At 44.0% G+C, this 13,592-nt stretch overlaps 1 protein-coding gene across 1 annotated transcript in view; it reads left to right on the top strand.

The window, feature by feature from the left end:
• DOP1B (DOP1 leucine zipper like protein B) overlaps positions 1 to 13,592 on the top strand; it is a 273,490-nt gene that overhangs the window by 192,893 nt on the left and 67,005 nt on the right. Inside the window, exons 21-26 of the mRNA XM_082246954.1 lie at positions 658 to 843; positions 2,301 to 2,426; positions 8,439 to 8,573; positions 8,675 to 8,730; positions 11,479 to 11,583; positions 12,428 to 12,494. Coding sequence (XP_082103080.1) covers positions 658 to 843; positions 2,301 to 2,426; positions 8,439 to 8,573; positions 8,675 to 8,730; positions 11,479 to 11,583; positions 12,428 to 12,494 — 675 coding nt within the window. The remainder of the gene's footprint in view (positions 1 to 657; positions 844 to 2,300; positions 2,427 to 8,438; positions 8,574 to 8,674; positions 8,731 to 11,478; positions 11,584 to 12,427; positions 12,495 to 13,592) is intronic.

Raw genomic sequence — 13,592 nt, 5'->3', positions numbered from 1 at the left:
GAGCGTTTTGGTATGTTGCATCACTCTCAAGGACATCAAGGGGTTATCCTACGTTTACCTCACTGGTAGCGCATTGGTCCCTTCCATCTTTTCCATGTTAAAGGGACCTAAAGGGAAAAAGTCTAAAAAAGAAAACTAATGCAGCCTGAATATTTAAGGATTGGTAAGTTTTTATTTTTTTGGTTTAGTACCGCTTTAGGCAACACGGCCTGGTCATCTCTGTGCCCCCAGTCTGTGATTGGACAGTTAACAGACTGGTGAAGTCACCTCTATTATCTCCCTCCTGTCAGATTGTTCCTTGTCAGCACATGTACAGGGGAGCAGAGCAGGATTGATTCAGAGTTCTGCTCCTTTCTCTTCCAGTCCGGGTGTTTTTATACAGAGGATTGTTAGAGGCAGATCCTCCCACTAGTTGTAGTTATTAAAGCAATAGTAAACTATGGGGACACACTGAAGGCCGGTCGGAGCCAGGAGCACCGAGAAGAGGAGGAAGCATTGCACAGAGCTGGTAAGTATAATATGTTTGTTATTTTTTTTTTTAAATCCCTTTCCAATCACTTTAATATGAGAAAATATAACTTTTTGATATTCTTTTCTCCTTGTTGTAGCTCTTAGATCTGTGCCAATGATTTGCAAGTATTTATTGTGTCTTCCTAGTCCTCAGCTTTTGACCCCGCTAATCTGAAGAACGCTCGTAACACTCTACTTGAAGAACTTCCGCGGATTGTTAATAGTCTTTCCCTTCTTTGGAGTGTCATCACCAAGCAGGAGCGGGAGAGGAGGCCCTCTGATCTTCTGGGGACCATTAAAGCTTCCTCATCTGTCTATTTCAAAACCACTAAGGTACGGAAAAATGTAGTTTTTAAATGCACATCATGTGTACACAACACCATGCTATTTATCCCCATAAGTATGTATCCAAACCTATACTATCTTCTATTCCATGCAACCCTTCCCTGCTTTGGTCTACTTTTCCTGCTTGTAGGGCCCGCTGGAGTGTACTTACTAGGGATCGACCTATTATCGGCAAGGCCGATATATCGAGGGCTGATATGCACTTTCCCCGATATATCGGAATCGGCCCCGGAGGTTGTTGATATTGTCGTGACGTCATTGCTATGTTGCGCCACGCGCCTCTGCGCACTGGGACAGCTTCTGCCTTCTTAGGCCGCCTCCCTAAGCCTCGTCTGGAGTCGGGGAGTCTCAGGACAATGCACACAGTGTGTTTAACACAGCCGCTACATACATACACCCACCCACAGCTTGCCCGGTGCCTAGTACTACTGAAAACTGTTCCACCCCTTCCTGCAGCACACATCTTGCTTTCCGCCCATCACTATGGCAAGTACCCTAACTGACCAATCGGCCTATCTGACTTCTACTCTACCAATAAGCTTTATACATGCCATAAAGCAAAGATTTCCCTTACAACAGGCTATCCTATTAATTTATTTGCAGAAAATTTACAACACAGTGAAAAAATGTAAAGAATCTTTGTATAGAATATTAATACAATTGTGTTTTCGGCCACAACAATAATTTCGATATGATTGATCCGTTTACATCAGAATCAGCTAATAATAAAACATATCCCCCTTTGATAACTACTGATTCTTTAGAGCATTAAGTAATTGTATTATTGTGTGTATGGCCACCTTTTTAGACATTTGATCAGATCTTCCTCAGGTTGAAGACACCTGTTGATATGTACTGTACATGCCTATACTTCATCCATAGTGTCAATGTAGCAGCTGTTTTAACGACAGGTGTATAAAAACAATAGACTCAAATTCTAATTACATGCATCACCCATAATGCTCCTGGCAGCCAAATACCGATCATCTATTATTTTGCACTGACTGCACTGCAGTAGTGATTTAAAATTATTGCAGCAGTTTATGCATCATTCACAATCAGATTATGTGAAACTGATGTCCCTGCAAGTGCAGTTTTCCTATCAGTTTTCATGCAGTTAAGGTGTGAAGAACTAGCCCTTAATGATAAAAATGTTAATAAACAAACATTAACATGTTCAGTACCAGAATTGTCGACATTTTTTTTTTTTTTTTGCAAAACTTTATATGTTCAAAATATGGGCCCATATTGGCCGATACTGATAAGCAATGGCCAAAATATCGGTATCGGCAACGAAAAACCGATAGCGGTCGATCCCTAGTACTTACCATGAATGCATTCATGTTGATTTAGAGCTTGAGCTGTTTTCTCAACACAGGAAAGCATAGTCTGATGCCCCTAGACTAGAGATACGTTGTACCTATTCATTTTGTTTCATTTTGCAGATTTTGAAGCAGAAGATTTTAGAATTTCTGAATCCACTGACAGGACATTTGGGGGTTCAGCTGATAGCGGCTGTTGCTGCTGTCTGGAAGAGGAAGAGGTTTAACAAGGCTCAGAGTAAATCCAAGGTAACTCACAGCATTTGCTTAGGTTCTGTTGTATTGATTGCAGTGTCTTCTTGTACCTTGAAAATATGTGATGATAAATGTTCTCTGCTAAAATCAATCTGCTTAAAAGTGTGTCCAAACCCCAAACCAAAAATGTAATTGTTTTGCAGCTTATGAAGTCCTTGGTATTGGTGGCTGTGTTCATATTCATTTTTAAAGCTTCTTTTGCTTTATTTTCACCTGGAAATCAAACAATTCATACACTTTGGGGTTGGTTTACTAAAACTGGAGAGTGCAAAATCTGGTGCAGCTGTGCATGGTAGACAATTAACTTCAGCTTGTTCATTTAGCCCTCATTCACATTGGAGTGTCTTGTCGTGCGATTTGACATTTCAAATTACATGACAAGTCGCACCCTATTGTCTGCAATTGCACTGTTCCAATCGGTGCGATGCCAACATTGCAGTACCGCGTCCATATGAAAAAGTAGTTCCTGCACTACTTTTGGCGATTTTGGGTGCGACTTGCATAGACATCTGTGCATGAAGCCACACAGATGTCTCTTTAAAGTCGCACTGACATGTGGCTTTGAAATAATGCAATTTCAGATGAAATGTGAATAAGGGCTTAAGCTTTGACAAAAAAAAAACTGGAAGCTGATTGGTTTCTTTGTTGAGCTCCACCAGATTTGCACTATCCAGTTTTAGTAAACCCCACTATGTACATGGATGGCTACAACCTGCACTGAATTTATGGAGGAAGCAATGGTTGTCACCCTCAGCTGCTCTCCTGATATGGACTACAAATATGTCCACATTTCTTCATCTTCATTACATAAGAAACAGGGCAATTACTAGTTTACAGAAGATAGCTATGAAGGAAGATATTCTTTGGTGCAGCTCACGGGAAGTAATTAGAACACTTCATTACTGGTAGGATCAACAGGAATTTTCTTTATTTACTGAAAATGTTCTTAGCTTGAAAAAAGCAGAATAACGCAACCTCACCATCCAAGGACTGTAGGCTACAATATATTGTGTTTTTGCTCTTAAGTTTAGTTAGCATTTAATGGTATTTACCAAAATTGGATGTATACACTTACTGGCCACTTTATTGGGAACACCTGTTCAATTGCTTGGTAACACTGCTAATTAGCCAATCACATGGCAGAAACTCAATGCATTTAGGCATCTAGATGTGCTGAAGACAACTTGCTGAAGTTTAAACCGAGTATCAGAATGGGGAAGAAAGGGGATTTAAGTGACTTTTAATGTGGCATGGTTGTTGGTGCCAGACGGGCTTGTCTGAGTATTTCAAAAACTGCTGATATACTGGGATTTTCACGCACAACCATCTCTAGGGTTTACAGAGAATGGTCCAGAAAAAGAGAAAATATCCAGTGAGCGGCAGTTTTGTAAAGGCAAATGCCTTGTTGAGGTCAGAGGAGAATGGGCAGACTGGTTCGAGATGATAGAAAGGCAACAGTAACTCTAACAATAACCACTCGTTAAAACCAAGGTATGCCGAATACTAACTCTGAACAAACAACCCATTGAACTTTGAAGAAGATGTGCTACAGCAGCAAAAGATCACACTGGGGGCCACTCTTGTCAGCTAAGAACTGGAAACTGTGACTACAATTCGCACAGGCTGGCCAAAAGTGGACAATAGAAGATTGGAAAAACGTTGCCTGGTCTAATGAGTCTCGATTTCAGCTGTGACATTCAGATGGTAGGGTTAAATCCAGGCTCCTCAGCTGTTCAATCTCCTTCCACTCTCCTCTGTCCTCACCATGCTGGCTTTATTTGGACTTTAGCCTTATAAACTCCTTTCCTCCATGTTCATGTACCCTCAGTAAAAGAAATACCGACTCACATTTTTTACATAACATTAACTTGCATTAAAACTTGAGGCAGTGCACTTTAACCACTTAACGACCAGCCACGTAGACCTACGTCGGCTGACTTTTAAGGGGTTATACCGGGATGATGCCTCTAGCTAGAGGCATCATCCCGGTACCGTTGTTTAGAGTCGACGGTTGGCTTTCCGTCGGTAATGACCGATGAGGCTCGGGAGCCGCTCGATCGTTACCCGGGGGGCGGGAGGGGACGTCCCCCCCCCCCCTCCCGCCACCTTCCGTGGCTTTGCTCGGGGCTCCCGTCCCACCGGGAGCCCCGAGCACCCAGCCGGCACGTCCGCCGGCTGGATGGAGTCCCGATGAATGCCGGAAACGGCATCGATCGGGTCTCCGATATCGTAACCCGGAGGCGGCGTCCATGACGTTTCTTCCAGGTTACTGTGCTGCAAAAGGCGGCAAATTTGAAAAACGGCTGTATGCAAAAATGCCGTTTTCGGCGTTTTGCATACAGGGAAGTGTAGTGGAGGGGTCTAGGGTCTTTTAGACCCTCTATCCCTCCATAAAGTGTACCTGTCACTGCATATTGGTGTCACAAGGGATGTTTACATTGCTTGTGAGTTGTGACAGCAATAAAAGTGATCAGATTTTTTTTTTTTTTTTTAAAAACCTGTAATAAAGTTAAAAAAAAAGAAAAAATAAATAGGAAAAAAAAAAAAATTTAGCCGCCCCCGTCACTGTTCGCTCGCACACAAAAAAAAAACGTATACGGAAGTCGAGCCGCGAATGAAATCGTTGTTCAAACCACACATGTGAGGTATCGCCGCGATCGCCAGAGCGTGGGCAATAATTTAAAAAAAAGAGCTACACTCTAACTCTAAACTGGTAACCGTTAAATAAATTTAAAGCGTTGCAGATTGAGATCTCTATTGACCGTAGTTTGTCGCCATCCCACGGGGGGGGGGGGGGGGGGGCGCAATTTTAAACCGTAACATGTTGGGTATCTATTTACTCGGCGTGACATCATCTTTCACAATATACAAAAAAAATGGGCTAACTTTACTGTTTAGTATTTTTTAAATGCAGTGAAATGTGATTTTTCAAATTTTTTCCAAAAAAATGGCGTTTTAAAGACCGCTGCGCTAATACCGCGTGACAAAAAATTTTGCAATGACCGACATTTTATTCTCCAGAGTCTTTGCTAAAAAAATATATACAATGTTTGGGGGTTCTAAGTAGTTTTCTAGGAAAAAATACTGGTTTTAACTTGTAAACAAAAAGTGTCCGAAATAGGGCTGGGGGTAAAGTGGTTAAAAGACTATCCAACAGGGCAGCGGCTCCCGTATACTCAGCGATCACAGTACTACGTCACCCGACTCCGCCCAACGCATGTCGTCATGATCACGAACCCCCATGGAAGTCACTTGAATGTGACAATACGTATTGGGCGGAGTGTATTTCTTTTACTGAGGGAGTATGGAGGAAAGGAGTTTGTAAAGCTAAAGTCCAAATAAAGCCAGCACGGTGAGGACAGAGGAGAGCAGAAGGAGATTGAACAGCTGAGGAGTGTGGATTTAACCCCAGCAGGGGAAGGCGATTTTAGACCTGGAAACATATCTAAACTGGAGGTGAGCGCAGTGGTGAAAGGTGGTGAGAGACACTGCACACATGTATTAATAGAGAACCACGAGAGTGAAAGTGGAAAAACTGGGATATGAGAAGCACATTTTAAAGGAAAATATTTTTAAAGAAGAGAAGGAATATTAATGAACTTTACTCATCAAGGAATGTCACAATTATTTTATTTATCTTGAGCACGTTGAAAGTATGTCACTGAATAACTGATGCACTGTTGTTTTTAAGTAAAGTTTTTGTTATTTACAGTTGAATGCAAATATAGACGCAGCCAATGCACTATTTTCATATTTTCTCTTAGCCTGCATTCACATGTCAGCGTTTGGATCGCGGGCAGAACCGCCGCGGTTCCGCCCGCGATCTGGAGATTATTGCAAATCGCGGGACGCCTAGCGTTGCCCGTTGATTTGCAATAGCCCCCCAAACGCCGAGCGATGTTGCCGCGATTTCCGCCTGCCGAATCGCGGCAACATCGCGCAAACAAAATCGCGGGACTCAATACGCACCAAAGAAGCTCTTGTACTTCTTTGGAGCGTATTGCGTCCCGCGATTTTGTTTGCACGATGTTGCCGCGATTCGGCAGGCGGAAATCGCGGCAACATCGCTCGGCGTTTGGGGGGCTATTGCAAATCAACGGGCAACGCTAGGCGTCCCGCGATTTGCAATAAATCTCCGGATCGCGGGCGGAACCGAGGCGGTTCTGCCCGCGATCCATACGCTCACATGTGAACGGAGCCTTAGTCGTGGGAACACAATCATTTGGCTTGCAGACACCATTTAGAGGAGAGGAACACATTAGGTTAGGGAGCGCGGGATAATTTACACCTATCTCATTCAGATGGTAGGGCCAGAGTTTGATGTAAACAACATGAAAGCATGGATCCATCCTGCCTTGTATGAACAGTTCAGGCTGGTGGTAGTGGTGTAATGGTGGGGGGGGGGGGGGGGGATCTTCTTGGCACACTTTGGGCCCCTTAGTACCAATTGGACATTGTTTAAACGCCACGGCCCACCTGAGTATTGTTGCTGACCATGTCCATCCCTTTATGACTACAGTTACCCATCTTCTGATGGCTCCTGCCAGCAGGATAATGCACCATGTCACAAAGCTCAAATCATCTCACCACTGGTTTATTGAACATGACAATTAGGTTACTGTACCCCAATGGCCCCCACAGTCACCAGATCTCAATCCAATAGAGCACCTTTGGGATGTGGTGGAACAGGAGATTAGCATCATGGACGTGCAGCTGACAAATCTGCAGCAACTGCATGATGCTATCATGTCAATATGGACCAAAATCTCTGGGGAATGTTTCCAACATAAATCTATGCCATGAAGGATTAAGGCAGTTCTGAAGGCAAAAGGGGTCCAACCCGGTACTAGCTCCTGTATACTCCACGATCACAGTACTACGTCACCCGACTCTGCCCAGTGCGTATTGTCATGATCACGAACCCCTGAGGAAGTCGGTGAATGTGACGATACACGTTGGGCGGAGTGTATTTTATTTACTGAGGGAGCATGGAGGAAAGGCCTTTAAAAAGACAAAGTCCAAATGAAGCCTGCACAGTGAGGACAGAGGAGAGTGTAAGGAGTTTGAACAGCTGAGGAGGCTCGATTTAACCACAGCAGGGGAAGGCGATTTTAGACCTGGAAACAGGTCTATATTGGAGCCGAGTCCAGTGGTGAAAGGTGGTGGGAGTCACTGCACACATGTATTAATAGAGAACGACGAGAGTGAAAGTGTAAATACTGGGATATGCAGCTGACAAATCTGCAGCAACTGCGTGATGCTATCATGTGACTATGGACCAAAATCTCTTGGGAATGTTTCCAACACCTTGTTAAATCTCTGCCATGAAGAATTAAGGCAGTTCTGAAGGCAAAAGGGGTCCAACCCGGTACTAGCAGGGTGTACCTAATAAAGTGGCCGGTGAGTGTATATGGTTATGGTACAAATTTAAAATATAAATTGTGTTAATTCCCCATGTCTATACAAATATGCAGCGTGCCTGGCTGCAGTGGTGTCCTGAGTAGCCTGAGAGGGAAAACCTACGTTCTTTATTACTTCCTATAGCTTCTCTGCCCTTCACCATTGTCCATCTTCATCTTCTGCCAATACAAGTGCCAGCCATATGCCCTCACCCTGCCTCCCCCCTTGGCATTGTCATGGGAAATAAAGCATGCAGGAAGTAGGGCTGAACAAAAGCAGAGAAAATAGTTTGGACTATGGACGGTCATCACCAAGTCAAACAACAAAAGCGTAGTCGAGCCCGGGCTTACCTTCTCCTGCCTCACTGTTTACCCCCAAAATACAGAGTGCTCTGCACAGCAAATTTAAACTTGCTTTTTGGTTCTTGGCTCCTATCCACACCTTCCTACCTTGTTTAGTAAGGCTGCCCGTCACAATGATGGGTCAGCACTTAGGCTCATAAGATGTCAAAGGTCGGGCCAGCAACCAAGAAACTGGTCAGCATTTACAAAACCATCATCCCAAATACTATAGAGCTATTCAGTATTGCTTTTTTTGTTCCCACAGATCATACCAGTCCCCAGTGACTCCCAGTTGACCTTAGTTGACCTAGTGTGCGCCCTAAAAACACTAAAGACTGACACCATATTGCAGCTGGTCAAGGAGGTTGTCAAAAAGCCTCCACAGATAAAAGGAGAAGAGGTAATTCTGCTGGTGTAGGCCGTTCCTGTTATCTGCATCATCTTCCTGTGGTACACCCACTGATCCTAATTCATTCATGTTTTCCTGTCTTCCTTCTTCAGAAGTCCTCATTGGTTGATATTCCAATGCTGCAGTTCAGCTATGCATTCATACAAAGGTAACACAATCCTGGTGGATGAATATTTGACATAAAATACTATAATTTGAACTCGCTGATGTTTATTTGTAAGTACCAGGTGCTGATGTCCGTTTCAGTCTGCCAAAGTCAGAAATGTTCATGGTGAATAGGTAAAATTTCTGTAATACAGTCAATGATCTTTGAGGATATAGATTTGTTCCAGTATTTATGTATGACTGGTTTGGCAGCATTTTAATGGGACCTCAATTGAAGTTAGGATATTATTGGGAACATTTAGATGTTATTTATGCCTAATCAATTAAGCAGTACCATGGAAAATGTACCAAGACTAGCAGTGCACTTCCTGGTATGTGAGTGTGCCTTGGCATTTCTGTGCCTACACCCTCACAGCTCTATTTCTGCAGGGTGAGATCTAAGGCACCACTGCCTCTGGCTGTTTCACCAAATTTAGAGATGACATCACTGTGCTGCTTATTGTTCTCCTTGCTGGAGGCTCTGAAATGAGAAAGCAGAGCCCTGCCTTTACCAAGATGGCCACCTCTATACAGAGACACAGTGCAGAATAAGGCATGGTAAGTCAAGAAGGGGGAAAGATCAGCTGCAGGGTGACTGTAGGCAATACTGGTGACTTGTACTTTGCCTTCAGTTTTCCTTTTTTATAGGCAGAGCTTTAAGAGTTTAGTTCCTGTTTAATAAGAATGTGATCAGTGTTTTCTTTTGTTTAGTTTGATTAAATTCATGTCAATTTTAGGGATAACTAGTTCATCACATTGGTGTAAAAATTTAAAGGGGTTGTAAATCCTTGTGCGTTTTTTTTTTTTTAAATACCAAACATGCTTATGCTTACTCTGTGCAATTGTTTTGCACAGAGCAGCCCCAATCCTCGTCTTCTAAGGTGCCCCGCTGAAGCTCCTGGCCCCCTATTTATCAGGTGCCCCTACGGAAAGCCGCTTGCCCTGGGGCACCCGTGCGTGCTTGCTCCCAAGTCCCGTTGCGTCCATTTACACAGACAGCGGGACTCAGCCCCACCACCCGACTCCTGTGTCACAGGACTTGATTGACAGCAGCGGGAGCCAATGGCTCCTGCTGCCATTAATCTGTACAATGAGGAAAGAGACAGCAGCACATCGCTGGATCAGATCGGGCTCAGGTAAGAAAAAGGGGGGTCTGGGGGAGCTGCAGCACAGAAGGTTTCTCACCTTAATGCATAGAATGCATCAGGTGATAAACCTTGAGGCTTTAAAACCACTTTAATTTAAACCAGAAATCAGTATGAATATGCCTTTTATATGAGGTCTTCCAATTGTCCAGATATGCCCAGGGCAGTGTTCATATTCTTCGGAACTTTACCTGCTGTCTTGAGGGGAAAGGGAGACTCATGTGAAAAGTATGTGCTACAATGCAGTCTTTTAGGTTGTATTTACATTTGCAAATCTACCCACAGTCCAATTACATGCAAGAACCTCTGATTAGCTGCAAGAGGCAACCCCTTTGAAAGCAATAGGAGGCTGTTGGCTCCTGCAGGTAAATTCACCCAGTCGCATGTAATCTCACATGTAGTGATCACATGCGAGTGATCACCTTGGACACAGACTGCCAGCGTCCAGAGCCGATCACTTGTGTGTTAACACTGCATGACTACAGACTACATGAAAGAAGCACAATTAGCTGCGGGAGCTAGCAGCCTCCCATTGCTTTCAGTGTGGCTGCCTCCCGCAGCTTATCGTAGGAAATCTTGATGGGGTTCTTGCATGTAATCATACTATGGGTGCATTCGCAAGCAGGGGCGTATCTACCACGAGGCAAACAAGGAGTTTTCCTTGGGCGGCACTTTTTAGGGGGACGGCCTACAACTTTTAGAGCCAGCAGTCGGCTCTCTTGTAATAGCAATCAGAGTGGCTTACTAGCCACTTGATTGCTATTACAAGCAGCGGGAGGGGGCGTATTCCCCCCCCCTCATTTCCGTGGCTCTCTGTCCCTCCAGGAGACCCAAGCGACCATCTGTTTCGGCTTTGATCGACTTCTGGTTTACTTGGAAACCATCGGCATCAGTTTTTAAAAATCAAAAGCATTCCAAAACACCAATATTGGCATTTTGAATGCTTTTAAGTGCAGAGGAGGGATTTGGGGTCTTTTAGACCCCAGATCTCTCCATATAGGGTACCTGTTACATGCCTATTGCTGTCACAAGGAAGTTTACATTCCTTGTGACAGCAATAAAAGTGATGAAAAAAATTAAAACAGTAGTGTAAATAAATAAATAAAAAAAAAAATGAAAAAAATAAATAATCTTAAAAAAAAAAATGAAGGTGCCCCAACATCCCATGCTCTCATGCAAAGGCAAAAGCGCGTCAGTCCCGCGCACTTGCAAACCACAAACTTCCCACACATGTGAGATATCACGCGAACGTCAGATCATGGGCTGTAATTCTACCAAATCTATTCTAGATCTCCTCTGTAAATCTAAAGTGGTAACCTGTAATGTCTTTAAAAGCATTGCCTATGAACAGTACAATTTACAGTGTTTCTCGCCGTTGCACGGGCGTGCACAATTTTTAAGCAGGTGGGCTGGGACAAATTTAGATGGGGGGGCCTGATTTTAGTCCTGCCAAGGGCAGCACAAAACCAAAATACACCACTGTTCGCAAGTGTGAATGCATTCTTATTTATTGTGAAAAGTTCCAGCCATGGGTTTTGGGTGGAGCAGTACTAAGTGGATGGGTGGGATTGAAGGATACAAAATGATTTTTATTATTGTTCTTTCAGGCTTTCACCATCTGAAATGCAGGAAAATTTCCAACCATTACTCACACTGCTGAAGGAGTCCATTTCTCTAAATCTGGCACCACCTGGTTACTTCCTTCTCTTAAGGTAGATCATACTTCCTATAGACACTGCTGATGAAAGTTAAAGCTGAACTCCAAGCAAATAGCTAAATACGCGCATGTAATACATATATGGGAGCTAGTGTACCTGCTGAAGGATTTATATTTCTGTCCGTCCAGATCTGAGATTAACACAGCTCTGCCACACAGCCCAGCCAGCCTGGAGACCTGAATTTTCTTTACTGCAGTTAAGTAATACAACTAGGTCTTGTCCCCGCCCCCAGCCTGTGACTGGACAGAGATGGAGAAGCAGCAGACCGATAAGCTCATCTCTGTCATTCTGCCTTCTCCCCAGCACATAACTTGTTAGCACATAAGCATTGCAGCACAGCAGATTGGTTCCTTGTACTGCTTCTCCCTCTTCCATTCTGAGCTCAGCTGTACAGGGACTGCAAGAGGCTGATACCAGATCAAGTCAGGTACTTGTATTTGTTTCTTTTAAAAACATACTTAATGATTTTTAATGAGCACAAACCTACAGATAGCTTAAAATAAACCCTTCCCTACTCTAAAACTAAAATGAAATGGTACTAATTATAACTAGCTACTGTTGTAGTGGAAATTGTCTCTTCTATAGCTAAAATGATTAGATGATTTCCACTTGATGACAAGTTGCATGGCACTCTTTTGCTCAAAATATTCCATAAATCTTTTTGATTTGCACTGTTAGTGCCCTAATTGGCACCATTGCTACAGCACTACCAACATGTATTTTTTATGTGCTTCGGAATATGTTATCCAATACATTTCCACTAATGGTCCTGTTTCATCTGTAGGTCAGAATGTGTAAGTGTCTAGGTATCTTATGCTATACATATATCTCCTTCCAGCATGTTGAATGACTTTGTAACCAGAACTCCAAACCTAGAAAACAAGAAGGACCAAAGGGATTTGCAGGTAAGCCATATAAGAACCTTGATGCCTGTCTGTGCTGATGAAACCTGCTTGGGCAATGCACAATTCCACTATTCCAGGTTCAATTATGTGTGGTCCTGAAATGCCATGCGATCCAGAGAACTTATCATAACTGTGTTGGCACCATGCATCGTAATTGACACTGTGCAGTGCAGCCCTGCCTGTCCTTTTCCCATGTACATTGCCTTGAAAAAGTATTCATACCCCTGAAAATTTCCACATTTTGTCATGTTACAACCAAAAATGTAAATGTATTTTCTCTGTCGCTCATTGACAGACGTAGTCTTCTTGATTCACAAGAACTGGGTTATGCTGCCCTCTACAGGAGTAGGACTAGGCAGAAAGAAAAAACGTTCTGGCTCCACCCTAGGGGCAGTCCCAGAGGGTATATCCTCTTCCTGTCTGCTACAGAGAATCAGTTTTTTTCTGTCTAGTCAGGAGTAAGGACCTAAGTTCCTTGCTGGGATCTTTTTGGTCCTGGCAAGATTTTTTCTTTAGAAAAAATATTTTTTAGGTAGTTTTCTCCAGTGTTTTTTTCCTGTGAGATCTTCAAGCAAAAACGCCGGACTGGGCGACACTAGTGGTCACCCCAGCCGGCCTACGAGCGCGCGCAGACCATTGCATTGCGCTTGGTCGGCCGCGACACATTCAAGTAAGTATGCGGGGCCGGGCGACGGGCTGGATGTTGAGATCCAGTGGTCACCCCGGTTTCTGCCTACGAGCGCGTGCAGACCAGAGCTCCGCGCTGGGTCGGCCGCGACGGAGTCCCATTGGAGGGACTGACCTTGCGAGTTAAAAGTCTCGCTTGGACGCCAGGAGTCTATTGGAGTATATTGTCTCCTGTACGGGGGCGGCCATGTTTGATGAGCCCAGCTACCTCGTGGAGAGCTGGGAACGCCGGAAGGCGTACACAGGGGGCGGAGCCACGTCCTTCTACCCGGGAAAACGAACACAGCTCTTTCCAGTCTGTAAAAGACAGACGCTGACTGCAGTTGGTTGGAAACTTCTCTGCATCGGGTGGTGAGCCTTGAGGGTCCCTCTCTCTCTCTGTGGGGATCGAGAAGCAGGTACTCTGAGGGG

Source organism: Pelophylax lessonae (assembly GCF_965119305.1).
Source record: "Pelophylax lessonae genome assembly, chromosome: 2".
Lineage (NCBI taxonomy): Eukaryota > Metazoa > Chordata > Amphibia > Anura > Ranidae > Pelophylax > Pelophylax lessonae.
Note: the sequence above shows the minus strand (reverse complement) of the source record. Positions and strands in the feature narration are given on the sequence as shown.